Source organism: Prunus avium, chromosome 5 (genome assembly GCF_965620075.1).
Source record: "Prunus avium chromosome 5, drPruAviu1.hap1.1, whole genome shotgun sequence".
Lineage (NCBI taxonomy): Eukaryota > Viridiplantae > Streptophyta > Magnoliopsida > Rosales > Rosaceae > Prunus > Prunus avium.
Window position 1 is genome coordinate 25,634,713 of NC_142288.1, and position 27,992 is coordinate 25,662,704.

Genomic DNA, 27,992 nt, shown 5'->3' on the forward strand with positions numbered 1-27,992 from the left:
GATTCGCCAATCACATTTTCTTGAGAAATGGTGGAAGAAATGTTTATTTGTTGAGGACTATGTTTTCTACTGTTTGCAATGATTTCTTGAGCGAGGTCGTACTTGGACTGGTTGAACCTTAGGCATCGTCGTCTATTTGCACTCGTTACGGGACTTGCCTTCATCAAAATCTGCTAAGCATTCTTTTTCAGCTATTGAGTGTTGTAAAGCTGCAACCCTCCACCTCCAACTTCAAAAGCCTGATATTGTGAATTCTGAAGTTTTGTGAATGAATTTCGAGTCTTTCAAATGCACTTTGTAATTTGGAGTTCGTTAATATGCTTAGCTTTCATTGTATCACATAGTTTAGTGGAACTCAAAAAGTTGAAAAATAACCCACGAAAGTGAAATTTCTTAGACAGAACTCGAGGATGAAATTTCAAAAGATGATGATTCATTCATTCATGAATTTTTGCAACTTTTGGGATTTCAAGAATGAATTTTCACAATTTTTGGGTTTCACTAAAGAAAATAAATAAGCGGTTGCCACATCAACTGGTGTAATCTTTAATACATTCGATATATTTTATATAATTTACAGTTCAGCACATCAAAGGTGCCATGACACATGGATCTAGAGGACAGAAACGGTGCGTACATGTGTGTACCTCAACATATTTGCTACGTAGGCAACAAAACATGCAAACATTAACGAGGGAGAAGAGAAAGGATAACAATCAACAAGATTAACAAAAAGGCTCATCTCCTAAATTGGCCTAACAAATCGCTCCTTGTTTCTCTCTCTAGAGTCTTTTGACTCTACAACATCCCCTCTCCTTTATAGTATTTTTTCCTTTTCTTGTAAAACTTCCTCCTCCAAACCATCCAGTCGGCAGCTCCCGCCTTCCCTCCATCATGGCTTCGGTAACATCTTCTTTTTTTTTTTTTCTTCCCCTCGTTTTGTTTTATTTTAATTTTATGTATCTATAGGCAAGGCATGCATGCATGCATGTTGTTAATTTCATCTTGAAGTTTCTTATTCAATTTCTTATTTAGAAGTTTGGGCAATTTCTTTTGTCATAAAGGTGAAAGAATGAGTTTTAGGTTTTCTATTGTAATGTCCTAAAGACAATCTCTTTCCGTAATTCCTAGCATTCCAATGTGTCATGCATGCTTGGATACGTATGCAATATAGTTAAAGGGACTCTAACATTGGTCTTCCATGGAGGATCTTCCTTCATCATCTTCTTTGTTTTTCAGTTTCCCTGGTGCAATTTTGTTGCCCTAATTGATCGAATTGATATCGATCTTACATGTTAAATTCCTCGAGATCAAAGTTATTAAATTGGGTAAGAATATATAGGAATTATGTATGTTCCCTCCCTGTCTCCATCACAATTGTGACGGTACAATGTGTTTGTTCATGATTCTTTTCTTAAGTTATTTAAATACTAAGTCAGCAAGGTAAATGGTAAACCTTTAGTCTTCACACAGTTTATGTACTAAAGGCAGAGGATTGATGTGGAGGGAAGGTTAAGGTTAGAGAAAGGAGGTGAAGAATGAAGGCAGATGTGTGGAGAAATGGGTTCGATATAGGATTCATCAAAACCATGTTTATTTTTTTTCCGATCTTTATAGAACAATTAGTATCGAGGTTTGTGCATGCGCACGTATGTTTGTATAAATCGTAATGGGCAACGAACATCAAAATGAGACAGATGACCTAGCTAGTTAGTGTGGTAGATACTAACGGGAGCTTCTTCTTTTTCAATAATTCAGCAGGATAAAGGTCGGCCATTACCTAAATTTGGGGAGTGGGATGTAAATAACCCAGCTTCAGCTGAAGGATTTACTGTAATATTCAGCAAGGCCAGAGATGAAAAGAAGACCAGTGCAGCTCAAGTGAAGATGGTCACCCCACGAAAAACTGACGGCAGCCTACGAAGAAATGGTGCTGGATACAACACTGTCAATGAGCATTATCCCAAATATCCTCCCTCAAAGGTAAAACAAATACTAGAGGTGCTCATGGAATTTGACTTTTGGGTCGTGTCTGTCAATGTCATTTTTTGCCTATTTCTCAGAGCATTGTTGTTTTTCTGATTGAATATTGCAGAAGAGATGGTTTTGCTGTGGTTGACATAAATCAACAACTGCTTTTGGGGCATGGTGATGATAATGCAATATATTAGGTGGGACTGGGAGGAGCTACAAGCAAAGACACTTTCTGGTGCCTGGGAAAGATGTGGAACAGCAAATTCTCATATATAAACAGTTTTTTTTTGGTTCCTTCCTTTCCTTTTCACTTGTGCTTGATTTTGGCTTCTTTTGTCTTCTATATATATGTCTCAAAAGGTTTTGCATATATATTTTGTTATATAGAATGAAAAAGAGGACTGGTAAACATAAAAATTTGTAATATATACATACAGAAATTTGTGGTTCTCAGTTTAATACTTGGGCACAACAATCTCACTCTATTACTGATAAGAGTAAAATATAAGGAGATTCACTATTATACCCAATATAAGAGCCCAAATTATAAAAAAAACCTTATATGAAAGGGACTTTAGAAACACACCCAAAACCTATTTACAACATAACAAAAAGGCTTTAAACTTCTTTTAAATTACAAAACTACCATTGATTTCTTAAAACAAACTCAACCCCAAAACCTCATAAAAAAAGCCCAAAACACTCAATAAGACATCAAAGTAATTTAATAATCAAAATTAAATTCAAAAGGATCAACTATCATTTTTTGGGTGTATTTATATAAAATAAATGGTGTAGGGTTTATTTATAGTTTTAGTGCTAAGAATGGGTATATGACTAAATATCTCTAAAATATATTACTATTGTACCTGTAGTTCACTGCTTAGTTCTGTGGAAATTGCTCTAGAAATATATATGGCTGCAGGACCTTGTATGAATCACATCAGCCCCATCAAGCCCTGAAGCTAATTCATTTCAGGAGGAACAGAGTGAACCCCCATCGCCCACTGATTAAAAGAAAACCCCCTTCTCTCCCTTACTGGCAGTCCATTACAGAAGTGGCCTATTGAAGATACTCGTAAGAGACCGTAACCATAAATTTCGGAGGACATTCCGAATTAAACTTAGATTTTCTGGTAAAATGACATAAATATGAAATTATTTACATGTCCTGTTTCCATTAAGTTCTCACACCCGAAACTAAAAGGCCTGTGGCAGCTGGGAGAAAAAGTTTAATACATTTCCAAGACTAAATAAGAAAAAGAGATTACATGTCCTTGGTGATGCGAATTCGTGCAATAACTGCCCTTTCATGCTATAAACTTATTACACAGGCTGCGGCTGATTGTAGCATCAGTTCTACTTCTACTCCCAGATGTCCGTGCCCCATTGGTAGTCGTCGGGTCACAGAAGGGAAGTTCATAATGACGGATGGTCAAATTTACAAGCTGGACCAGAATTGCAAATGCCATAGCTACTGTATTGTGTGCAGATGTTCTGACCCTGGGATTACAAATTTAACACAAAATTTGTGTGATCAATGACATGCAATAATGAAGCGTAATATGTGATCAAACATAGGCTGTCATGGTTAGTCAAGAATCTTTATGTTGAAAGAGAGATGTCCACAACTTTGACTACAATTTTGTCCCAAGGTCAAATTTGTATTAGTAATGAACATCTCTATGGCACACTGCTAATTTATTCAAAGGAAGTTAACAACTTACAAAATTTTGAACTTTCCAATTATTCCATCACTTAAAAAAATTGTACAACAGCTACTTGTTAGATCATATTCCATAATTATGTATTCACTTTTGAAAAGCACAATTCAAAGAAAAGTGAACTTACTGGTCTCAAAGGCAGGCCCTTGTCATTCAGTGCACATGAGGGGGACACTGCAGTCTGATTTTTCGGATGGTGATATTTGCAATTAGATTTAAACTTACAATCCCCTGTTGTTGAGAAGTAAATGCAAACAGGTTGCCCAGGTCGTTGTGGGAGCTCTTCAACTTGCTGCTGCTGTGGATATTGTTCATAAGCGTTGGTTTCAGTCACTAAGTGGTTCATAACATATGGTGGAGGTGCAGGCATACTTGTTTCTGTAGCCTAAACATGCCACAACACAGAGAGAGAGAGAGAGAGAGAGAGAGGCCATACTAAAAATGGTTTTTTTTCTAAGTAACATGAAAAAAAAATTCTTACTATCCCTTAAAAAATGTTAAAATGTATATCAAAGTGATGACAGTTCCAGAAACTGATGACTATAATAAGGGAGTGATGAATAAAAGTACCTGATAACCATTGTGTTCTGTATTTCTGGAAGAAATCCCTTGAGATGGTGGAATTATAAGTGGAGCATTGTTCAATGATCTTGGTGCAGACCATCGTGCTGCTGTTGATGACGATGCACCTTGCACTGATGCAGGTCCACCATTACCATATCCAGATGGGGGTTCAGATTCTCCTGCAGGTGTAGGATCAGGGTGATTAAACCTGCAGCTTAAACCATACCCGCAGGAGAGATTTCGCATATAGTAGGGACAGTCTCTCTCCCCCTGTAACACGTTAACATAAATATTCAAAGAACAGACTGAGACATGATAATAGCTCCAAAAGACCAAGAATATACGCAAAGATAAAATCATAAAGATCATGAATAGATATTCATTCCTCAAAATTTTGCAGATCAAACCTAAAATTTATACCAGACGAATTGGCAGGCCCATAAAATTTTCTACAAATGGAGCTGCAGAAGGTTCCCTGCTTCTGGGGTTGAAACTACCATCTCTTCCGTCTTTACGTCCTCCTGACCAGAAGTAATCCTGCAACAAGCTCAAGTGGTATAACATTTATGTCTCAAATACTAAGGTGGACCCAATGTCCCCATTTCTCTGGCACAACAATTTTCACCACAAAGATGTATGCAAAAGAAAAAGCCAGTTCCAGGCTTTCGGCTACAAGCAAAAGTAAAATCTCTTCTATGGCAATATCATTTTTTAGCAAATACGAAAGTGGTGCGTCACTTCATTTCGAGTCAATTCCGCGGACAAAAATTACAGTCTTCACACTATAACAACACATGAACGTATATAACATTATACATACACTAACGACTAAACCAATAAACCTATAGAAAAACAGACATGGCTTTGCTGCTGCCAGCAATTGTCAGCTGAAATGAGGCCGAGACCGGGCAAACATAAAAATTCTCAACCTTTCAACCATAAACATACATTATAGCATACATTTGCAAATGCTGAAGGCGAAAAAAGACAGATACCTGATTGTTTTTCGTTGTTGTGCGAGGGTGATTAAACTTGCAGTTGGACCTAAACTTACAAGTCCCAGTCTTTAGATAATACGAACAGTCTGGAGCTTCAGGTCTCAATGGGTAATGATGGCTTCTGCTTATTTCCTCATCCCTCTCTTGGCTCTGTGTCTCGTTTCCATTTTCGTTTTCGCTTTCAGTTTCTCGGCCACTACAACTCCCCTTAGCCTCTTGTTCATCTTCCTCCTTTCGTTTCAAACACAATTTACGAATCGCATCAATGATGGTAGGATCCACCTCAGCAGAGTCGAACACCATCTCACGGAGGACGGCGGGATCGATTTTCCGAAGCGCATTAATAACGACGGGGTCAAGTGTCCGAATCTCATAAAGGAGGACAGGATCATCTTTCAGAATCTCTTCAAGGATGGAAAGATCGCGATCAGACAGTCCAGGATAGGGAAGGACGTCGTTACCGGAATTTGGGGGATGGACGTCGTTGTCACCGGAATTTGTGGGAAGGACGTCGTTGTTACCGGAATTTGGGGGAACCCCGATGACTAGAGAGCTCTCAGTTACTCGCCGACTACAACTCCAGTCGGCCTCTTCGTCACCTTCCTCCTTCTCAGACAGTTTACAAATCGCATCAATGATGGCAGGATCCAATTCGGCAGAGTCGCGGAGGACGGCGTGGTCGATTCTCAGAAGCGCATCAAGGGCGACGGGGTCGATTTTCAGAAGGTCATCAAGAACGGCGGGGTCGAGTGTCCGAATCTTATCATTGAGGACACGGTCATTTTTCAGAAGCTCAAGATCGCCATCAGACAGTTCAGGATAGGGAACGACGTCATTCTTACCGGACTTTGGGGGAACGACGCCGTTCTTACCGGACTTTGGGGGAACATCGTCGTTGTTACCGCGATTGGGGTAAACCCAGCTCTCTGTTTGCCGTCCAGATCTCAAATACTTATAAATTACGTAAATCACTGACACTGACACTGGTAGTAGGAGACGTGCAGCTGCAGCTGGGAACATCACTGCTGATCGTGTTTTTGAGAATTAATTAAATATTAGTGATGGATTAAGGATGCTGGGTTGCTGGGTTTGCTGTCAACTTAACAACCACCGACTACCACCATGGTTGCTTGCTTGCACTCTGCACATCCTCACTCATCTGATCACCAGGGCATTGAGTTTGAGCCAGTCTTTTGCTCTAATTGGTGAAGTCAAAGTCATCTGCTTTTTAATTTTCAATTTTTTTTTCATGTATTTTGTCGGATTTTCTATTTTTGTACGTGCGTTTTTAGTTCTGATAATTTGACCCATATAGTTTGATATCCTCGTACATGTATTTTTAGTTCTGACAATTTGACCTATATAGTTTAATATCCTCATAAAAATTCAAGGATATGTCCAAATTTTTGATCAATTCTGTAAATGAACATCCTTGTTTGTAAAATTCAGAGACACGCCCGAATTTTTGTTCAAATTTGTGAATGAATAAGTATGTTACGGAATTTTTGTTCAAATTTGTGAATGAATAAGTATGTTACGGAATTTTATATCTCTTGTAGTTTGATATCCCTCGTAATTCAACTATATATTTTATATCCCCTCCCTGTCTCAATTGCAATTGTAAGGTACGATTGAGTATGTTCATGATTATTTTCTTATACTAAGTAAGCAAAGGTACATGGTAAGTAAACAAATACTCCTAACGTTTGAAGAAGTTTGAATCCCTCGCCCCCATTGATCAAGAAAACAAGAAGAAAAGAAAAAAAAAACCTGTCCCTTGTTAGCAGTCGTTTGGTTTGGGGGTCAATAGTACACATTTCTATTGCGACCTAAAAGTCATCCATAACAGAAGTGAAAGGTGGTGGCTGGGAGAAATTTTTTGATACATTTATAAGACTAACAAAAAGAGATTACATGTCCTTGGTGATGCGAATCCTGTGCTCCAGCAGCTATTTCAGGCAAAACTTATTACACAGGCTGCGGCTGAATTGTAGCAGCAGTTCACTTCTACTCCCAGATGTTCCTGCCCCATTTGTAGTCGCTGAGTCACAGAAGGAAAGTTGATAATACCGGATGGTCAAATTTACAGGCTGGCCCAGACTTGCAAATGCCATAGCTACTGTATTGTGTGCAAATGTTCTCACCCTGGATTTGAAACAAAATTTAGTACAAAATTTTGTGCGATCAATGACATGCAATATTGAAGCGTAATAAGTGATCAAACATAGGTTCTCATGGTTAGTCAAGATTCTTTATGTATAAGGAGACGTGTCCACAAATTTCAACACAAGTTTTTCCCAAGATCAAATTTGTATTAGTAATGAACATTTTCGTGGCACATGCTAATTTATCCAAAGGAAGCTAAAAACTTGTAAAATTTTGAAATTTCCAATTATTCCATCACTTAAAAATTGTGCAACAGGTTCTTGTTAGATCATATTCCATAATTATGTAATTACTTTAAAAAGCACACTCCAAAGAAGTACGAACTCACTGGTCTCAAAGGGAGGCCCTTGTCACTCAGTGCACATGAGGGGGGTACTGCAGTCTGATTTTTTGGATGGTGATATTTGCAATTAGATCTATGCTTGCAATCCCCTTTTCTTAAGAAGTAAATGCAAATAGGTTGCCCAGGTCGTTCTGGGAATTCTTCAACTTGCTTCTGCTGTGGATTTTGTTCATAGATGTTGGTTTCAGTCACGGCCTTGTTCATAACATATGGTGGAGGTGCAGGTATGCTTCTCTCTGGTAGATATTCTGGATCCTAAACATGCCACAACCAAAACAAATTTGAAGGGGAAAGCATGCATGTGAATATGTAGTAGTTCTATATATTCTACGTATCCATACACGAAAAAATTGTTTGGTGCAAATTGAACAGCATCACAGGATATGATTTGTAACATCATCAGGACTCACCATAGCTTAACGACTCAAGAAGTAATAATACCCACAAACAAATAAACAGATGACTACAACTGGCCACTATCACATTAAAAAGAGAGAGGGAGAAAAGGAGAAGGTGGGGGGGTGGTGGTCTTACTTGAATCTTATCCCTAAAAAAATGTGGATTGGTATACCAAAGTGATAACAACCAACACTAATATAGGAGTGATGAATAAAAGTACCTGAGAACCATTCCATTCTGTATTTTGGGAAGGAATCCCTTGAGATGGCGGAATTATTGGCACACAAAGGGAATCCCATGCTGTTGATGACAATGCACCTTGTACTGACGCAGGTCCACCATCAATGTATCCGGATGGGGGGCCAGTTTCTCCTGTAGCGGTAGGATCAGGGTGATTAAACGTGCAGTTAGTTTCAGACTTGCACGAGCCATTTTTCATATAGTCAGGACATTCTTTCTCCCCCTGTAACATGTAAAAATAAATATTCAGGGAATAGACTGAGACATGATAATAGCTCCAAAAGACCAATAAATTAAGCAAAAAGTAAAATAATAAATCTAAAACTTCGTTAATAGATATTTATACCGGACGAATTGGCAGGTCCATAAAGTTAAGTTTTTGAACTGGAGCCACAGAAGGTTCCCCCCTTTTGGGGTTGAAAGAAAAAGCATTTCCGGGTTTACATCCTCCTGATCTGAAGTAATTCTGCGACAAGCTCAAGTGTTAAACATTATGAAACTGTTACTAGTCCATCATGCATATTGCACAGATTTGAATATAAGGTACAAAGGGAAAGAATTGTCATCGACATCCAAAAAAAGTTGTAATCAATAAAAAAGCCATAACTGATTGTCATGAAACAGTATACCATGTCGTGAAAACACATCCTATAATAATTTAACTCTAGTTACTATAAGTTGATCAAAGCAGATGACAAACCTTCCCAAACAATATGAAGAAATATGTTCAAGACCTTATGATTCTATAGTTGTCTAAAATATAAAACGTTTTAGCTTATTTATTCAATTACACATGCTAACCTACAAACTTTCAGATAACCAAACTCTGAAACCCCATCATCAAAACATAAAAAACTGAGATACTACTCAATACAAAATATATGAAGGAAAACAAAATCTAGACATGAAGACCACACAATTGCACTAAAAACCATAACTTCAGATAGAAAGTTTCTGAGAATCATAACGATAATAACCTTGCATTCTGTCTGACCTTGAACCTTCAATCAAAATGATAAATTTCAAAACACCAACAAGCAGAAAGTGAGCACCAACAACATAAATATTTCCTGCATTCATACAAGGCCAGAAACATTAATGTCTCAAACACTAAGGCTGACCCAAAGTCCCCGTGTCTCTGGCACAACAAATTTCACCAAAAAGATGTATGTAAAAGAAAAAAAGCCAGTTTCAGCCTTTCAGCTACAACAAAAAGTGAACAAGCTTTGAATCAATGCAAAAATTTCTTCTATGGCAAGATTATCTTTAGCACATACGAAAGTGGTGCGTCCTTTCATTTCGAGTAAATTTTGCTGACAAAAATCATCATCACAGCATAATATACTCACCGATGAATACATTATAACACATGCACACATACATATACCCTAATGACTAAACCAATAAACCTATAGAATCACATACATGGCTTTGCTGCCAGCAATTCTCAGCTCAACTAATGATAACCGAGGGCCGGGGCAAACATAAAAAAAGTCACTATCTTTCAACCATAAACATACATATGCAAATGCTGAAGGCGAAAGAAGAGAGATATACCTGATTATTTTTCCTGTTTTTCCTTCTACGAGGGTGATTAAACTTGCAATTGGGCCCAAAATTACAAGTCCCAGTGTTTAGATAAGACCAACAGTCTCCAGCTTCAAACCTCACTGGGTAATGACGGATTCTGCTTCTTTCCTTATCCCTCTCTTCGCTCTGTGTCTCGTTTCCATTTCCATTTTCACGGTCAAGGTCACCGGGATTTGGGGGAAAGACGTTGTCGTTACCGAGATTTGAGGGAACGTCGGAATTTGGGGGAAGGACGTCGTCGTTACTGGGATTTGGGGTAGCATAGAGATTTGAACGTCGTCCTCCTGACCTGAAGGAATTCTGCGACAAGCTCAAGTGTTATGACATCATGAAACTGTTACTAGTCCACCATTCGCTTTGCACATATTCGAATAAAAGGTACAAAGGGAAAGAATTGTCATTGACATTGCCATCTAAAAACATAATTGTAATAACTGTATAAAAAAGCAATAACTGATTGTCATGAAACACTATACAATTGTCGTGAAGACACATCCAATAATAAATTAACTAACTAGTTACTATAAGTTGATCAAAAGGGCTGACTTACCTTCCCAAGCAATATGAACAAATATGTTCAAGACCTAATGATTCTAAAGTTGTCCAAAAGTTAAAACGTTTTAGCTTATTTATTCAATTATGCATGTTAACCAGATAACCAACTCAGAAACCCCATCATCAAAACACTACTTAATACCAAATATATGAAGCAAAACAAAATCTAGACATGAAGATCAAACAATTGCAGTAAAAACCGTAACTTAAGATAGAAAGTTTCTGAGAATCATAACGATAATAACAAAGATAAAGAGAGAAGAGCACCAAAAACAGCAATCATACAAGGCCAGGAAACATTAATGTCTCAAACACAAAGGCAGACCAAGGTCCTCATTTCTCCAGGGGCACAACAAATTTCACCACAAAGATTTTTGTAAAAGAAAAAAAGCATACTAGTTAAATTCCGCGGACAAAAATCATCATCATCACAGCATAAACCGATGAATACATACAAATACACTAATGACTAAACCAATAAACCCATAGAATCACAGACATGGCTTTGCTGCCAGCAATTCTCAGCTCAAATAATGATAAACTAAGGCCGGGCCAAACATAAAAAGTCTCAATCTTTCAACCATAAACATACATTATACATATGCAAATGCCGAAGGCGAAAGAAGAGAGATATACCTGATTGTTTTTCGTTGTTATGCGAGGGTGATTAAACTTGCAATTGGGCCCAAACTTACAAGTCCCAGTCTTGAGATAACACCAACAGTCTCGAGCTCCAGGCCTCACTGGGTAATGACGGCTTCTGCTTCTTTCCTCATCCCTCTCTTCGCTCTTCGTCTCGTTTACGTTTCCATTTTCGTTCTCTTCGCCTTCCTCCTTTCCTCCTTTCAAAGACAATTTACAAATCGCATCAACGATGACAGGATCCAATTCAGCAGAGTCGAACACCATCTCACGGAGGACGGCGGGCTTGATTTTCCGAAGCCCATCAAGGAAGGCGGGCTCGAGTGCCCGAATCTTATCGAGGAGGACATGGTTATCTTTCAGAATCTCTTCAAGGATGGTACGATCGCGATCGGACAGTTCAGGATAGGGAACGACGTCGTTGTTACCGGAATTTGGGGGTGGAACGACGTCGTTGTTACTGGTATTTGGAGAAATCTCTGTTTGCCGTCTTGATCGCAAATACCTATAAATTACGTAAATCGCAGACACTGACACTGGGAGCAGGACACGTACAGCTGCAGCTGGCAACATCACTGGTGATTGAGTTACTGATCGTGTTTTATTTTATTTTTTATAGAATTAATTAATTAATTAATTAATTATTATTAGTGATGGATGAAGGAAGCTGGATTGCTGGGTTTGCTGTTAACTTAGCAACCATGGTTGCTTGCTTGCACCCTGCACTTCCTCACTCATCTGATCACAAGTTCACAACAACAAGGGCACTGAGTTTGAGCCAGTGTTCTGTTTTGTTTGATTGGTCAAGTCAAAGTCATCTGCTTTTTTGTTTTCTTTTGTTTTGGGTTTCAATTTCAAAGCTGCTTTTGGAAAAGCGGAGACTCACCCATGTTTGGTTTTCATCGTTTATCCTCGTACTGTTCTTGATTTTGTTTTGTTTTTCATCATTAAGCACCCATTCTCCCTAACTACTGTAATCCCCTTCCTCGTAGTTTTCAGTGTAATTTCAATTCTAGCAAATTGACTCATGGAATTTCACATCCTTTGTAATTCAAGAATGCATCCAAATTTAATTTTGTGACGGAATGAGTATGGAATCACTTGTATAAAAAGGTATTTTGGACGGAAGCTTGCCAAACAAAGTATATTTGACAAAATTAGTTGCACGTGCTTAAATTGTGAAAATTTAAAACCGGCAAACTATGGAATCACAAATAATTTTTTGCCTCTGTTTTTTGGGGAGGTAGCTTGGCTTCATAAATATGACATAGTCAAAAATTATTTATTTTGTAATTTTACAAACCTATTATTTAATATTTTCCTCAGATGCCACATCATAGTTGGCGGTTTTGTGATATGGCTGTGTTTTTAACTGGTGAGAATAATGTTCACTTATGTACTAGACGATAACCTATACACAAAACGTCTCCAAGTTCGATACATAACAGAAATGTTATCTGGTCAACACAACTACGTCTTTTGAGTGAGATCATCATCCACGTCTTCAAGTCTAAGTCCTGAGATTGATAATGGGTCGTGTAGTGTCGGGTTGTGTTATCGGGATAATAAAAATGTTATGAATGCTCAATTCAAATCCAATTCATTTAATAAATTTGTTGTGTCGGATTCGAATCGTGTTAAACAAGTTACCTAGTTTATAAAATGTTTAACAAATTATAAGAATTGCTATATTTGATTTCTTATCATAATTTGACCAAAAGAAATATATTTTTTCTTTCTAAAGTCTTGCAATAATTTAACTTGAATTGATAACATGCCTTTAGTTTATCTTCTCCCATATGTGTGGTAGCAACTAGTAACTTTTTTCTTTGGTCAATAAGTAGAGCAACTAGTAACTAGCAAGCTAAAAAGGTAGACAAAAAAAAAAATCTTATGTTTTTTCCTTTTATCAAAATCACTTGCATAATTGGGTATTGGGTAAAAAAAAAATGACCCATACAAGAATCACTTGCATAATTGAGTATTGGGTAATAAGTAAAAACAAATAAAAAGAAAGAATAAAAAAAACAAAGACCCACATCTCAATTTCACAAGGTCATAAAAATAAACCTGAATTTTGATAATTTAATCAAGTAATTGCACTTTGCCTCTCTATATGTATGAAGATTAAGGAAGAGAAGTAAAAGAAATTAGAAAATGATATGAAAATTACGAAGAAACAAAGAAATGGGTAATGTGTAGTTGACACAACCTGTTTAATAAACCGCTTATATAGGCATTTTATCGGGTTGGCAAGTTGACTTGAAACTCAACCATTTATTAAATGAGTCACGGTGGGTTGACCTAAAACCCAACCGTTTATTAAACGAGTCATGATGGTTTGACCCAAAAATGCCCTGAAAATTTAATCGTGCAGGTTGACCCGCTAACTTTTTGTGTGGGTTTCGAGTCATGTATTGAGCAGTATTGGAAATGACAACCCCTCATAACTCACTAATTGAAAGAAAACCTCTCCTCTCCCATGTTTGCTAAAAAAACTTGTAACGGGAATAGCACTTTTGCTAACCCTAGCCAATAACATAATAACATGTGAAAAAGTTATCTCACGTGTCATTGCCCTGGAAATAGCAAAAAGTGCTATCTCCGTTGTATGAGAATTTCTCTCCATGTTGGCAATCATTTATTTGGTTTAGTTTGGTTTGGTGGTAAATATCACACATTTCTATTGCGACTAAAAAGTTATCCATTGCAGAAGTAGCCAATTGAGGAGACTCGTGAAGAGACTAACCATAAAATTCAGAAGATTAAACTTGGATTTTCGGGTAACATGACATAAATACGAAATTATTTACATGCCCTGTTTCCATTAAGTTCTCACATCCGAAACTGAAAGGCCTGTGGCAGCTGGGAGAAAAAGTTACTACATAACAAAAAGAGATATGTGCTCTAAAAGCCATTTCATGCAAACTTATTTACACAGCCTGCGGCTGATTGTAGCATCAGTTCTATTTATACTCTCGGATGTTCCTGCCCCATTTGTAGTCGTCGAGTCACAGAAGGGAAGATCATATTGACGGATGGTTAAATTTACAAGCTGGCCCAGAATTGCAAATGCCATACGCACTGTATTGTGTGCAGATGTTCTGACCCTGGGATTACAAATTTAGTACAAAATTTGTGTGATCAATGACATGCAATAATGAAGCGTAATATGTGATCAAATTCAAACATAGGCTCTCATGGTTAGTCAAGATTCTTTATGTAGGAAGAGAGATGTCCACAACTTTCACTACAATGTTTTCCCAAGGTCAAATTTGTATCAGTAATGAACATTTTTTTTGCCACATTGCTAATTTATTAAAAGGAAGCTAAAAACTTTCACAATTTTGAGTTTTCCAATTATTATTCCATCACTTCAAAAATTTGTACAACAGGTACTTGTTAGATCATATTCCATAATTATATATTCAATTTAAAAGCACAATTCAAAGAAAAGTGAACTTACTGGTCTCAAAGGCAGGCCCTTGTCACTCAGTGCACATGAGGGGGGCACTGCAGTCTGATTTTTTGGATGGTGATATTTGCAATTAGATTTATGCTTGCAATCCCCTGCTCTCGAGAAGTACAAGCAAACAGGTTGCCCAGGTCGCTCTGGGAATTCTTGAACTTGCTTCTGCTGTGGATATTGTTCATAGGTGTTGGTTTCAGTCACTAAGTGGTTCATAACATATGGTGGAGTTGCAGGCATGCTTCTTTCTGGAGCCTAAACATGCCACAACCCAAAAAAGAAAATGAAGGGAAAAGCATGCATGCAAAAATGCAAAAGAGAACAGTAGTAGTTCTATTACTAACTTAATGCGAGAGAAGCCATATTACTAGTTTAATGAAAAGATCTTACTTGAAATCTTATCCCTTAAAAGATGTTAATTGGTATATCAAAGTGATGACAGTTACTGACACCGAAGACTACCTGATAACCATTCCATTCTGTATTTTGAGAAGGAAACTCTTGAGATGGCGGAGTCATTATTGGCTCATAAAGTGGAGCATTGTTCAATGATATTGGTGCATAACATCGTGCTGCTGTAGCTGACAATGCACCTCGTAATGATGCAGGTCCACCATTACCATTTCCAGATGGGGGGTCAGATTCTCCTACAGGTGTAGGATCAGGGTGATTAAACCTGCACTTTGTACCATACATGCAGGAGAGAGTTTGCATATAGCTGGGACAGTCTTTCTCCCCCTGTAACACATTAAAATAACTATTCACAGAACAGACTGAGACATGATAATAGCTCCAAAAGACCGAGAAAATACGCAAAGATAAAATCATAAATAGATATTCATTCCTCAAAATTTTGAAGATTAAACCTAGAATTTATACCGGACGAATTGGCAGGCCCATAAAGTTTTCTAGAATTGGAGCTACAGAAGCTTCCCCTCTTCTGGGGTTTAAAGCACAAGCATTTCCAGATTTACGTCCTCCTGACCTGAAGTAATTCTGCGAGAAGCTCAAGTGTTATAACATCATGAAACTGTTAATAGTCCACCATGCACATTACACAAATCTGAATACAAGGTACAAAGGGAAAGAATTGTCATTGACATTGACATCTAAAAACATAATTGTAATCAGTGTATAAAAAAACAGTAACTGTGATTGCCATGAAACAGTACACAGTTGTCTTCAAAACAAATCCAATAATAAATTAACTGAGTAGTTACTATAAGTTGATCAAAACAGATGACTCATTTTCCCAAACAATATGGTCAAGACCTAATTATTCTATAGTTGTCTATAAGTTAAGGTTTTAGCTTATTTATTCAATAATGCATGCTAACCAACGAACTTACAGATAACCAAACTCTGAAACCCACAAAAAAACTAAGATACTACGTAATACCGAATATATGAAGTAAAACAGAATCTAGATACGAAGATCAAACAATTGCAACCATAACTTCAGATAGTTTCTGAGAATCATAACGATAATAACCTTAAATTCTGTCTTGCCTGGCTTCTCTGCCAACCCTTCCCTTTCCTTCATCTTGTTCTTTGAAACCTTCAATTAACATGAGAAATTTCAAAACACCAACAAACAGAAAGTAAGCACTAAGAACACAAATATTTCCTGCAATCATACAAGGCCAGAAGCATTAATGTCTCAAACACTAAGGTAGACCAAAAGTCCCCATTTCTCTGGCACAACAAATTTCACCACAAAGATGTATGTAAACGAAAATCTAGATATGAAGATCAAACAATTGCAACCATCACTTCAGATAGTTTCTGAGAATCATAACGATAATAACCTTGCATTCTGTCTTGCCTGGCTTCTCTGCCAACCCTTCCCTTTCCTTCATCTTGTTCTTTGAAACCTTCAATTAACATGAGAAATTTCAAAACACCAACAAACAGAAAGTGAGCACCAAGAACAGAAATATTTCCTGCAATCATATAAGGCCAGAAGAATTAATGTCTCAAACACTAAGGTAGACCAAAAGTCCCCATTTCTCTGGCACAACAAATTTCACCACAAAGATGTATGTAAAAGAGAATCTAGATATGAAGATCAAACAATTGCAACCATCACTTCAGATAGTTTCTGAGAATCATAATGATAATAACCTTGCATTCTGTCTTGCCTGGCTTCTCTGCCAACCCTTCCCTTTCCTTCATCTTGTTCTTTGAAACCTTCAATTAACATGAGAAATTTCAAAACACCAACAAACAGAAAGTGAGCACCAAGAACACAAATATTTCCTGCAATCATACAAGGCCAGAAACATTAATGTCTCAAACACTAAGGTAGACCAAAAGTACCCATTTCTCTGGCACAACAAATTTCACCACAAAGATGTATGTAAAAGAAACAAGCCAGTTTCAGGATTTCAGTTACAACAAAAAGTAACAATCATTGAATCAACGCAAAAATCTCTTCTATGGCAATATTTTTAGCAAATATGAAAGTGGTGCGTCCCTTTATTTTGAGTCAATTCCGCTGAAAAAAGTCATCATCATCATCATATAATATACTAACTGATCAATACATTATAATTTATAACACATGCATACATACATATACACTAACGACAAAACCAATAAACCTATAGAAAGTTAGAAACACAGGCATGGTTTTTCTGCCAGCAATTCTCAGCCCAAATAATGATAATTGAGGCCGGGCAAACATAAAAAGTCTCAATCTCTCAACCATAAAAATACATATGCAAGTGCTGAAGGCAAAAGAAGAGAGATATACCTGATTATTTTTGCTTCTACGAGTGAGGTTAAACTTGCAATTGGACCCAAACTGATGAGTCCCAGTCTTTAGGTTATGCGAAGAGTCTCCAGCCCCAGGAGGCCTCACTGGGTAATGATGTCTTCTGCTTCTTTCTTCATCAACCTTCTTCTGCACCTCACCACCATTCTCATTCTTATTTTCTCCTCCTCCTCCATCCCTCTCTTTGCTCTGTGTCTTGTATCCATTCTCATTTCCGATTTCAATTTCTGGCCCACTACAACTAACCTCGACCTCTTCTTCACTTTTGTCCTTTTCTTCCAAAGACAATTTACAAATCGCATCAATGATGGCAGGATCCCATTCAGCAGGGTCGGCCTGCATCTCACAGAGGACGGCCGGGTCGAGTTTTTGAATATCACCAAAGAGGCCACCGTCAAGTTTCCGAATAATACCAAGGAGGGCAGTCTTATGTCTCAGAATCTCCCTAAGGGTGGCAAGATCGCAGTCAGGGTCACCATGATTTGGGGGAAGGACGTCGTCTTTACCTGGATTTAGGGGAAGGATGCCGTCATTACCGGGATTTGGGGGAAGTGAGTCGTCGTCACCGGGATTTGGGGGAGCGTAGCGATTAGTCCACCATCGCTTTGCATAGATTTAAATACAAAGTACAAAGGGAAAGAATTGTCATTGACATAAAAAAACATAATTGTAATTACTGTATAAAAAAGCAATAAGTGATTGTCATGAAACACTATACAGTTGTTGTGAAAACACATCCGATAATAAATTAACCAACTAGTTACTATAAGTTGATCAAAACAGATGACTTACCTTCCCAAACAATATGAACAAATATGTTCAAGACCTAACGATTCTATAGTTGTCTAAAAGTTAAAAGGTTTTAGCTTATTTATTCAATTATGCATGCTAACCAGATAACCAACTCATAAACCCCATCATCAAAACACAAAAAACTGAGACACTACTTAATACCAAATATATGAAGTAAACAAAATCTAGACATGAAGATCAAACAATTGCAGTCAAAACCATAACTTCAGATAGAAAGTTTCTGAGAATCATAACGATAATAACCTTGGATTCTGTCTGGCCTGGCTTCTCTGCCAACCCTTCCCTTTCCTTCATCTTGTCCTTAGACACCTTTAATTAATATGATAAATTTCAAAACACCAACAAACAGAAAGTGAGCACCAAGAACACAAATATTTCCTGCAATCCATACAAGGCCAGAAACATTAATGTCTCGAACACTACAGCAGACCTAAAGTCCCCATTTCTCTGGCACAACAAGTTTCAACACAAAGATGTATGTAAAAGAGACAAACCAGTTTCAGGCTTTCAGCTACAACAAAAAGTAACAAGCATGGAATCAACGCAAAAATCTCTTCTATGGCAATATTTTTAGCAAATTTGAAAGTGGTGCATTCCTTTATTTCGAGTCAATTCTACTGAAAAAAGTCATCATCATCACAGCATAATACATTAACCGATCAATACATTATAATTTATAATACATGCACACATACAATAACACTAACGACCAAACCAATAAACCTTTAGAAAGGCATGGTTTTTCTGCCAGAAATTTCTCAGCCCAAATAATGATGACTGAGGCCAGGCAAACATAAAAAGTCTCAATCTTTCAACCATAAACATAAATATGCAAGTGCTGAAGGCAAAAGAAGAGAGATATACCTGATTGTTTTTGCTTCTACGAGTGCGGTTAAACTTGCAATTGGACCCAAACTTATGAGTCCCAGTCTTTAGATTATGCGAAGAGTCTCCAGCTCCAGGAGGCCTCACTGGGTAATGATATCTTCTGCTTCTTTCATCATCAACCTTCTTCTCCACCTGACCACCATTCTCATTCTTATTTTCTCCTCCTCCTCCATCCCTCTCTTCGCTCTGTCTCTTGTTTCCATTTTTGTTTCTGATTTCAGTTTCTGGCCTACTACAACTAACCTCGACCTCTTGTTCACCTTCCTCCTTTTCTTTCAAAGACAATTTACAAATCGCATCAATGATGGCAGGATCCAATTCAGCAGGGTTGACCTGCAGGACCGTGTCGACTTTACCGGGATTTGGGGGAAGCACGTCATCATTACCTGGATTTGGGAAAGCGTAGAGATTTGGACGCTGTCCTCCTAACCTGAAGTAATTCTGCGACAAGCTCAAGTGTTATAACATCCTGAAACTGTTACTAGTCCACCATTCACTTTTCACAGATTTGAATACAAGGTAAAAAAGGAAAGAATTGTCATTGACATCTAAAAACATAATTGTAATAACTGTATAAAAAAAGCTTGTAATAACTGTACAAAAAAGCAATAAGCGATTGTCATGAAACACTATACAATTGTCGTGAAGACACATCCAATAATAAATTAACTAACTAGTTACTATAAGTTGATCAAAACAGATGACTTACCTTCCCAAACAATATGAACAAATATGTTCAAGACCTAATGATATTATAGTTGTCTAAAAGTTAAAGGTTTTAGCTTCTTTATTCAATTATGCATGCTAACCAGATAACCAACTCAGAAACCCCAGTATCAAAACACAAAAAACTGAGATACAACTTAATACCAAATATATGAAGTAAAACAAAATCTAGACATGAAGATCAAACAATTGCAGTAAAAACCATACATGCATAATACTGAAGGAAAAAGAAGAGAGATATACCCGATTGTTTTTCCTGTTTTTCCTTCCTGTTTTTCCTTCTCCAGCTTCAGGCCTCACTGGATAATGCTGGCTTCTGCTTCTTTCTTCACCAACCTTCATCTCCACCTCACCGCCATTCTCATTCTTATTTTCTCCTCCACCTCCATCCGTCTCTTTTCTCTGTGTCTTCTGGTTTCCATTTGCAGTTTGGCGCCCTCTACAAGTACTCCGCTCGGCCACTTCTTCATCTTCCTCCCTTAATTTCAAATACAATTTACGAATCGCACCAATGATGGCAGGATCCCATTCAGCAGGCTCGAGCTGCATCTCTTGGAGGACCGTGGGGTCGACTTTGCGAAGCTCGTCAAGGAGGGTCGGGTCGTCAAGGAGGGTCGGGTGGATTTTCCGAAGGCCATCAAGGAGGGCAGGGTCGATTTTCCGAAGCTCATCAAGGACGTCTGGGTCGAATTTTCGAATCTTATCACGCAGGGCGGGGTCGAGTTTCCGAATCTTATCAATGAGGGCATTGAGTTTCCGAATCTCTTCAAGGATGGCAAGATCGAGATCAGAGAGTTCAGCATTTGGCCGAACGTCGGGATTTGGGAGGCCGATGGGAGCTGGCAACATCACTGCTGATCGTGGGTTTGCTATGGTTGCTTACACCCTGCAGTGCCAGTCACGCATCATCACTCATCTTATCACCACGGCATTGAATTCGAGTTTGATTCCCTTCCCTTTAGTTTTGGCTTGTGTCAATTGGGTCTGCCACTGCCAGTGTTTTGATTGGTAAAATCAAAGTCATCTGCTTTTTCCTTTTCTCTTTTTGGGTATCAAAGCTGCTTTCGCTTTCTTCGTCGTGAAGAAATACTTCACGACAGAAAACATTGTGGACTTGAACCTTCACCTTCAATCATAAACACCAACCTCTTTTATGTGTCATTTGTTTGAGTTGCTTAATTTCATAGACCTATTACCAAAAAAAATTCAAACTCCATTTAACAAGCCCAAAACCAAAGTACGATATCCTTCTTAGTAAAGTTTTTTTTTGTTGTGATTTTATTTAAAATTTTAAAATAACTAATACCTCATTTTTATTTAAAAGAAAACCCCCTTTCTATCCCTTGTTGGCGGTAGTTTTGGTTTTGGAGGGACTAAAAAGTTATCCATTACAAAAGTGGCCAATTGAAGATACTCGTGAAGTTATCCAATCCATCAAGTTCTCACATCTGAAACTGAAAGGCCTGTGGCAGCTGGGATAAAAACTTTGATACATTTCCAAGACTAAATAGCATAAAAGGAGTTGCATATCCTTGGTGATGCGAATCCTGTGCACAAGCATCCATTTCAATTTTCATGCAAAACTTATTACAGAGGCTGCGACTGATTGTAGCATCAGTTCTACTTCTACTTCCGGATGTTCCCTGCCCCATTTGTCATCGCCGCGTCGCAGAAGGGAAGTTGATAACGACGGGTGGTCAAATTTACAAGCTGGCCCTGAATTGGAAATGCCATAGGTACTGTATTGTGTGCAAATGTTCTAGCCCTGGATTTGAAACAAATTTAGTATATAAAAAATTGTGATCAATGACATCACTAATAAAGCGTAATATGTAATCAAAGTTAGGCTCTCATAGTTTGTCAAGAATCTTTATGTTGAATACAAAGGACTGGTAATGAGCATTTTCGTGGTGCGCATTGCTAATTTATCCAAAGGAAGCTAAAAAATTGCAAAATTTTAAGCTTCACAGTTATTCCATTACTTAAAAAAATTGTGCAACAGCAACTTGTTCGATCCTATTCCATAATTATGTATGTGCTTTTAAAAAAATACAATTCAAAGAAGAGTGAACTTACTGGGCTCAAAGGGAGGCCTTTGTCACTCAGTGCACATGAGGGGAACAATGCAGTCTGATTTTTTGGATGGTGATATTTGCAATTAGATATAAACTTACAATCCCCTGTTCTTGAGAAGTAAATGCAAACAGGTTGCCCAGGTCGTTCTGGGAGTTGTTCAACTTGCTTCTGCTGTGGATGTTGTTCATAGGCGTTAGTTTCAGTCACCGAGTAGTTCATAACATATGGTGGAGGGGTAGGCATGCTTCTTTCTGGAAGATATTCTAAAGCCTAAACATGGCACAGCAACAAAAAAGAAAAAGAAATAAAAAGACGGGAAAACCATGCATGCGAAAATGCAAAAGAGATGCCCATGGAAGTTGAATATGGCAAATGCCATAGCTACGCTATTGTGTGCAAATGCTCTGACGCTGGTATTTGAAAAAAAAACTGTGTGATCAATGGCATTGAATAATGAAGCGTAATATGTGATCAAACACAGGCTCTCAGAGTCATAGTTAGTCAAGAATCTTTCTGCTGAAAGAGAAAAAAAAAAAGACATGTCCACAACTTTCACTACAATCTCTTCCCAAGGTCAAATTTGTGTCAGCAATGAACATTTTCGTGGCACATTGCTGATTTATCCAAAGGAACATAACAACTTGCAAAATTTTGAATTGTCCAATTATTCCGTGTTTAAAAAAAATAATTGCACAACAGGTACTTGTTAGATCATATTCCATAATTATGCATTCACTTTAAAAAGCACAATTCAAAGAAGAGTGAACTTACTGGTCCCAAAGGGAGGCCCTTGTCAATCAGTGCCCATGAGGGGGACACTGCAGTGTGCTTGTTTGGATACTGATATTTGCAATTAGATTTATGCTTGGAATCCCCTGTTCTTGAGAAATAATTGCGAACATGTCACCCAGGTCGTTCTGGGAGTTCTTCAACTTGCTTCTGCTGTGGATGTTGTTCATAGGCGTTGGTCTCAGTGACTGAGTGATTCATAACAAAGGGTGGAGGTGCAGCAGACATGCTTTTTTCTGGTAGATATTCTGGAGCCTAAACATAGCACAACCAAAAAAAATAATTGAAGGGAAAAGCATGCATGCTAAAATGCAATAGAGATGCTCATGGAAGTTGAATATTGTGAATGACATAGCTATGGTATTGTGTGCAAACGTTCTGACACTGGTATTTGAAACAAAGTTAGTACAAAATTTGTGTGATAAATGGCATGATATAATTAAGTGTAATATGTGATCAGGCTCTCATAGTTAGTCAAGAATCTTTATGTTGAAAGAGACATGACATGTTGGTTTTCTTCACCAAAAAAAATATATATATAGAAAAGACATATCGACAACTTTCACTACAATCTCTTCCCAATGTCAAATTTGTATTCGTAATGAACACTTTTGTGGCACATTGCTAATTTATCCAAAGGACGCTAAAAAGTTGCAAATTTTTGAAATTTCCAATTATTCAATCACTTAAAATATTGTACAGCAGGTACTTGTTAGATCATATTCCATAATTATGTATTCACTTTAGAAAGCATAATTCAAAGAAGAGTGAACTTACTGTTCTCAAAGGAAGGCCCTTGGCACTCAGTGCACACGAGGGGGACACTGCAGTCTGATTTTTTGGATGGTGATATTTGCAATTATATTTAAACATACAATCCCCTGTTCTTGAGAACTAAATGCAAACAGGTTGCCCAGGTCGTTCGAGGAGTTTTTCAACTTTCTTCTGCTGTGGATGTTGTTTAAAGGTGTTGGTTTTGGTTTCAGTCACTGAGTAGTTCGTAACATAGGCTGGAGTTGCAGGCAAGATTCTTTCTGGTAGATATTCTGAAGCCTAAACATGGCACAACCAAAAATATTTGAAGGGAAAACCATGTATGCGAAAATGAAAAAGAGAACAGTAGTACTCCTATTATACTAGTTGAATGCAAGAGAGAGAGAGAGAGAGAGGTCATATTACTAGTTTCATGAGAAAAATGAATAAAAAATAACATAGAACAAAAAGGTTACACAAAAAAGATTTATTTGAAATCTTATCCCTTAAGAAATGTTAATTGGTGTATCAAAGTGAGGATAGTTAGTCAAACTGAAGACTAAATATGGGAGTGATGAATAAAAGTACCTGAACCATTCCATTCTGTATTTTAGGAAGGAATCCCTTTGATATGGTGGAATCATCATTTTTTGTTAGAAAAGCTTGAACGTTGACAAAGGGATAGTTTAGCCAAGATTGGGGTTCAAAGAGATGCATACAAAATTTCAACCATTGTCAATAGACACGGGGGTTTAAGTTAAGACTCTTCTAGCTCTGCAAAAGACAAAGCAGTATCTACACCATTTAAGTTAAAACCCTAATTCTTTGAGGAGGTGATTTGATCACCACCCTCCTTTGCTACTTCCACCATCAGAACCCTTGCCCCAAGAGCTTGCTGCTGCTGCTTTGCCCCATGAATTAGTCAGTTTTGCACCTTCATCAGTTCCTTGTTTTGCCTCACCAGATTGATTCCAACTAGAGGATTGAGCCCCGCTTGCAACACTTGATTGCTTCCAGTCAGATGATTGACCTCCAACAGCAGCACTTGGTTGCTCTCCGGTACCACCTCCAAATCCTGAACCTGTTCCTTTGTTCCAACCTGAACCCTGGTTGCCCCAGCCCCCAGCTTGTGCGTTTGAGCTCGGTCCCTTGTTCCAGCCCCCATCTTGATCAGTGGTTCCTTTGACTTCTCTGGCTGCAGTCGATTGTTTCCAGCTAGACGATTGGTCCCCATTAGAAGCATCTGATGATTTCCAATTGTTTCCCCAGTTTCTGCCCACTTCATTATGAGAACCTGTTCCTTTGTCCTGAGTGCCAGCAGTATATTTAGCCTCCACTGTCTGATTCCAACCTGATCCCAAACCACCAATTCTTTTAGTCACATCAGACTGGTTCCAACCGGAGCTCTGGCTACTCCATCCACTAGAGTTCCTACCCTGCCAATCGTTCTTACTGCCACCTCCTTGGTTCCAACTTCCTCCACTCTTTTTCCATCCCTCGCCAGCACCGTCTGCCCCTTTGCTCCAGCCTGATGAGTTATTATCAATAGATTCATTTCTATTGCTCCAACCACCACTTTGATCCCTCCCATGGCCTCTTCCTCCATAGCCTCTACCACCAAACCTTCCTTTGTCTGATTTACCTCTACCACCAAAGCTCCCTCTGTCTCCACCTCTACCACCAAAACCCCATCTACGTCCAAAACCCCCTCTATCCTCCTCTCTATCACCACCTATACCTACAAAACCCCGTCCACCTCTAAAACCTCCTTTGTCTGAATTTCCTCTACCTGAACCACCTCTCCAATTCCCACCACTTTGATTATTATTGAAATCCTCAGGTTGGTCTCCATTCCCACCATCTATTGATTGACTGCCACCAAAAGAACTTGCTCTCTTCCAACCATTATCTTGATTCCCCACTTCGCCAGACAAATGTCCTGCTGTTACATCAGCTCGTTTACCCCATGAAGACCCTCCAGCTTGTTTACTCCAAGAAGAATCTCCTGCTGGTTTATTCCAAGCAGAACTGCCATCTTGTTTATTCCAAGTAGAACCTTCACCTTGTTTATTCCATATAGGATCTCCATCTTGTTTAGTCCAAGTAGAACCTCCATCTGCTTTACCCCAGGAAGCTCTTTTATTGTCATCTATACCACTTGGTTTCTTCCAACTGTCATTCTGATTCTCATTATTAAAAGCAGGTTTTGTCCAGCCACTTGCTTCATCTTTGTTTCCTGCCTCTGATTGGGCCCAAGCCCCACCTGCATTACCCCAGCTTCCTATCTGAACATGTGGAATCACCATTGGCACATAAAGCGGAGCATCATTCAATGATCTTGGTGCAGACCATGGTGCTGCTGTTGATGACGATGCACCTTGTAATGATGCAGATCTGCCATTACCATATCCAGATGGGGGGTCAGATTCTCTTGCAGCTGTAGGATCAGGGTGATTAAACTTGCAGTTTGTACCAAACATGCAGGAGCCATTTCGCATATAGAAGGAACAGTCTTTCTCCCCCTGTAACAAGTTAAAATAAATATTCAGCTAGCAGACCAATAAAATAAGCAAAGATTAATCATAAATCTTAAACATCATGAATAGATATTCATTCCTCAAAATTTTGCAGATCAAACCTAGAATTCATACCGGCCGAATTGGCAGGCCCAGAAAGTTACATTCTAGAATTGGAGCTACAGAAGGTTCCCCTTTTCCGGGATTTAAACTACAAACTTTTCCATATTTACGTCCTCCTGACCTGGAATAATCCTGCAACAAGTTCAAGTGTTATACCCCATCATCAAAACACAAAAAATTGAGATACTACTTAATACCAAATATATGAAGTAAAACAAAATCTAGACATGAGGAACAAACAATTGCAGTAAAAACCATAACTTGAGATAGAAAGTTTCTGAGAATCATAACGAAAATAACCTTGCATTCTGTCTGGCCTGGCTTCTCTGCTGCCAACCCTTCCCTTTCCTTCATCTTGTCCTTCGACACCTTCAATTAATATGATAAAAAGTCTCAATCTTCCAACCTTAAACATACATATGCAAATGCTGAAGGAAAAAGAAGAGAGATATACCTGATTGGTTTTCTTGTTTTTCCTTCCTGTTTTTCCTTCTACAGCTCCAGGCCTCACTGGGTAATGCTGGCTTCTGCTTCTTTCTTCATCAACAACCTTCTTCTCCACCTCAACGCCATTCTCATTCTTACTTTCTCCTCCTCCTCCATCCGTCTCTTCGTTTCCATTTTCGTTTTGTTTTGCAGTTTCGCGCCCACTACAACTACTCCTGTCCGCCTCTTCTTCACCTTCCTTGTTGTCTTTCAAACAGGATTGAAGTATCTTGCCAATGATGGCAGGATCGAGTTTCCGAAACTCTTGGAGGATGGCGGGGTCGATTTTCCGAAACTCATCAAGGAGAGTGGGGTCCTTGAGAATCTTATCAAGGAGGGCGGGGCCGAGTTTCCGAATCTCTTCAAGGATGGCAAGATCAAGATCAGACAGTTCCGGAGGATTTTGGGGAACCCTGATGACTTCAGGTCTCAAATACTTATAAAATCTGTAAAGCACTGGGGCTGCTGCAGCTGCTGCTGGTAGTAGGAGATGTGCGGATGGCCACATCACCGGTGCCTGCTTGTGCTGATCGTGCTTTGAGAATTAATTAATTAATTATTAGTGATGGATGAAGTGAAGCTGGGTTGCTGGGTTGCTGGGTTTGTTTGCTGTCAACTTAGCATAGCAACTACCAACTACCAACTACCAACTCACTCATCTGAATCTGATCACAGGAGTTTGAGGAGCTGCATGCAACTCAATCGGATTTCAGTTTTGACTTGTGGTGGTGGAAATTGGGTCTACTACTGTTTTCAACGAGAAGCAGAAGCAGAAGCAGGGATTTTTGGGTGTCTTTTCAGTATCAAAGCTGCTTATGGAAAAGTTGAGGCTCTCTCCCTTGATACCCATTTACAAAATTTCAACAGGAACAGAGCTTCTGCTAAAAACTTAGGAATCCAACTTTTTTTTTTTTTTTTTTTTTTCTTTTTTCGGTTACAAGGAGGGCCGAAGCCCAAGAAAGAGACCAAAAGGAGAACTACACTGGGACAAGCCTAGCAGTGGTCATTCTAACAGAGTCATTTGCCAAGAGGCTTACAATAGAAGGAGGGGGAAGATCAACAACATGATAACCCAAATTGGAGCTTTGACCAATATGAGCCATATGGTCAGCAGCAGTGTTTTGCTCTCTATAAATATGAGAAATGGAACACTCCCAGTCACGCAACAGCATGTCTTTGCAACTGTGGATGAGGCTAGAGAGAGGGTGACTAGGCCTAGTCTCACCATTAATTAAGGAAACAGCAGTAACAGAGTCACTCTCCACTTTAATTCTTCGAATGCCTTCATTCCACGTAAGAGATAAGCCTCTGAAAATACCCCATAATTCAGCTTCAAGGATTTTACCACACCCCAAATTTGTGACGGAAATCCAACTTTTTTC

At 38.5% G+C, this 27,992-nt stretch overlaps 5 protein-coding genes across 12 annotated transcripts; 1 reads left to right on the forward strand and 4 right to left on the reverse strand.

Annotated features, from left to right (window-relative positions):
• Positions 1-738: 738 nt before the first annotated feature.
• Positions 739-2,656, forward strand: LOC110756179 (RPM1-interacting protein 4 (RIN4) family protein). The gene is made up of 3 exons (XM_021957577.2): positions 739-903; positions 1,759-1,983; positions 2,096-2,656. The coding sequence occupies exons 1-3, from the start codon at positions 895-897 to the stop codon at positions 2,117-2,119; spliced, it is 258 nt and encodes an 85-aa protein (XP_021813269.1). The 5' UTR covers positions 739-894; the 3' UTR covers positions 2,120-2,656.
• A 436-nt stretch (positions 2,657-3,092) lies between these two features.
• LOC110756178 (uncharacterized) lies at positions 3,093-6,494 on the reverse strand. Of its 3 annotated transcripts, none has more exons than XM_088253886.1 (5): positions 5,258-6,494; positions 4,683-4,799; positions 4,269-4,532; positions 3,826-4,083; positions 3,093-3,477 (listed from the first exon to the last, which is right to left on the reverse strand). In XM_088253886.1, exons 1-5 carry the CDS (start codon positions 6,278-6,280, stop codon positions 3,394-3,396), a joined length of 1,746 nt encoding a protein of 581 aa, XP_088110012.1. In that variant the 5' UTR covers positions 6,281-6,494; the 3' UTR covers positions 3,093-3,393. The 3 variants fall into 3 exon arrangements, with proteins under 3 accessions (XP_088110012.1, XP_021813267.1, XP_021813266.1); XM_021957575.2 differs by having other exon boundaries at positions 3,826-3,993; positions 5,258-6,491; XM_021957574.2 differs by having other exon boundaries at positions 3,826-3,996; positions 5,258-6,487.
• Positions 6,495-6,898: 404 nt separating this feature from the next.
• LOC110756182 (zinc finger CCCH domain-containing protein 65-like) lies at positions 6,899-11,990 on the reverse strand. Its single transcript, XM_088253887.1, has 6 exons — positions 11,190-11,990; positions 9,966-10,298; positions 8,755-8,874; positions 8,389-8,631; positions 7,755-8,024; positions 6,899-7,405 (listed from the first exon to the last, which is right to left on the reverse strand). Exons 1-6 carry the CDS (start codon positions 11,766-11,768, stop codon positions 7,307-7,309), a joined length of 1,644 nt encoding a protein of 547 aa, XP_088110013.1. The 5' UTR covers positions 11,769-11,990; the 3' UTR covers positions 6,899-7,306.
• A 1,934-nt stretch (positions 11,991-13,924) lies between these two features.
• On the reverse strand, positions 13,925-21,040 carry LOC110756180 (uncharacterized). Of its 4 annotated transcripts, none has more exons than XM_088253884.1 (11): positions 20,111-21,040; positions 19,118-19,582; positions 18,497-18,562; positions 17,420-18,043; positions 16,789-16,854; positions 16,473-16,538; positions 16,157-16,222; positions 15,544-15,660; positions 15,127-15,402; positions 14,662-14,832; positions 13,925-14,305 (listed from the first exon to the last, which is right to left on the reverse strand). In XM_088253884.1, exons 1-11 carry the CDS (start codon positions 20,714-20,716, stop codon positions 14,222-14,224), a joined length of 2,607 nt encoding a protein of 868 aa, XP_088110010.1. In that variant the 5' UTR covers positions 20,717-21,040; the 3' UTR covers positions 13,925-14,221. The 4 variants fall into 4 exon arrangements, with proteins under 4 accessions (XP_088110010.1, XP_088110007.1, XP_088110009.1 ...); XM_088253881.1 differs by having other exon boundaries at positions 14,662-14,919; positions 20,111-21,036; XM_088253883.1 differs by lacking the exon at positions 18,497-18,562 and having other exon boundaries at positions 14,662-14,919.
• Positions 21,041-21,968: 928 nt separating this feature from the next.
• Positions 21,969-27,772, reverse strand: LOC148294562 (uncharacterized). 3 transcript variants are annotated; one of them, XR_015836113.1, is made up of 7 exons: positions 26,579-27,772; positions 26,425-26,493; positions 26,137-26,256; positions 24,074-26,007; positions 23,510-23,785; positions 22,715-22,987; positions 21,969-22,111 (listed from the first exon to the last, which is right to left on the reverse strand). XR_015836113.1 is itself a non-coding variant. In XM_088253885.1 (4 exons), exons 1-4 carry the CDS (start codon positions 27,116-27,118, stop codon positions 24,328-24,330), a joined length of 2,409 nt encoding a protein of 802 aa, XP_088110011.1. In that variant the 5' UTR covers positions 27,119-27,772; the 3' UTR covers positions 24,071-24,327. The 3 variants fall into 3 exon arrangements, 1 of the variants encoding a protein (XP_088110011.1); XR_015836112.1 differs by having other exon boundaries at positions 21,972-22,114; XM_088253885.1 differs by lacking the exons at positions 21,969-22,111; positions 22,715-22,987; positions 23,510-23,785 and having other exon boundaries at positions 24,071-26,007.
• Positions 27,773-27,992: the final 220 nt, after the last annotated feature.

Excerpts from the sequence above, each read along its gene's own strand:
- LOC110756178 (XM_088253886.1), bottom strand. The coding sequence starts at position 6,280 with ATGTTCCCAGCTGCAGCTGCACGTCTCCTACTACCAGTGTCAGTGTCA. Across the intron at positions 4,533-4,682 it reads TGGGCCTGCCAATTCGTCTG|GGGGAGAGAGACTGTCCCTA; the intron begins GTATAAATTTTA and ends AACGTGTTACAG. Across the intron at positions 4,084-4,268 it reads CAGAACACAATGGTTATCAG|GCTACAGAAACAAGTATGCC; the intron begins GTACTTTTATTC and ends TGGCATGTTTAG.
- LOC110756180 (XM_088253881.1), bottom strand. The coding sequence starts at position 20,716 with ATGTTGCCAGCTCCCATCGGCCTCCCAAATCCCGACGTTCGGCCAAAT. Across the intron at positions 15,403-15,543 it reads TGGGCCTGCCAATTCGTCCG|GGGGAGAAAGACTGTCCCAG; the intron begins GTATAAATTCTA and ends AATGTGTTACAG. Across the intron at positions 14,306-14,661 it reads AGGGCCTGCCTTTGAGACCA|GGTCAGAACATCTGCACACA; the intron begins GTAAGTTCACTT and ends TTGTAATCCCAG.
- LOC148294562 (XM_088253885.1), bottom strand. The coding sequence starts at position 27,118 with ATGTGGCCATCCGCACATCTCCTACTACCAGCAGCAGCTGCAGCAGCC. Across the intron at positions 26,494-26,578 it reads AAAACAAGAAAACCAATCAG|GTGTCGAAGGACAAGATGAA; the intron begins GTATATCTCTCT and ends TATTAATTGAAG. Across the intron at positions 26,257-26,424 it reads CAGGCCAGACAGAATGCAAG|GATTATTCCAGGTCAGGAGG; the intron begins GTTATTTTCGTT and ends AACTTGTTGCAG.
- LOC110756179 (XM_021957577.2), top strand. Across the intron at positions 1,984-2,095 it reads CCAAATATCCTCCCTCAAAG|AAGAGATGGTTTTGCTGTGG; the intron begins GTAAAACAAATA and ends TGAATATTGCAG.
- LOC110756182 (XM_088253887.1), bottom strand. The coding sequence starts at position 11,768 with ATGTTGCCAGCTGCAGCTGTACGTGTCCTGCTCCCAGTGTCAGTGTCT. Across the intron at positions 10,299-11,189 it reads TAACAACGAAAAACAATCAG|AATTCCTTCAGGTCAGGAGG; the intron begins GTATATCTCTCT and ends AGCTTGTCGCAG. Across the intron at positions 8,025-8,388 it reads CAGAATGGAATGGTTCTCAG|GATCCAGAATATCTACCAGA; the intron begins GTACTTTTATTC and ends TGGCATGTTTAG.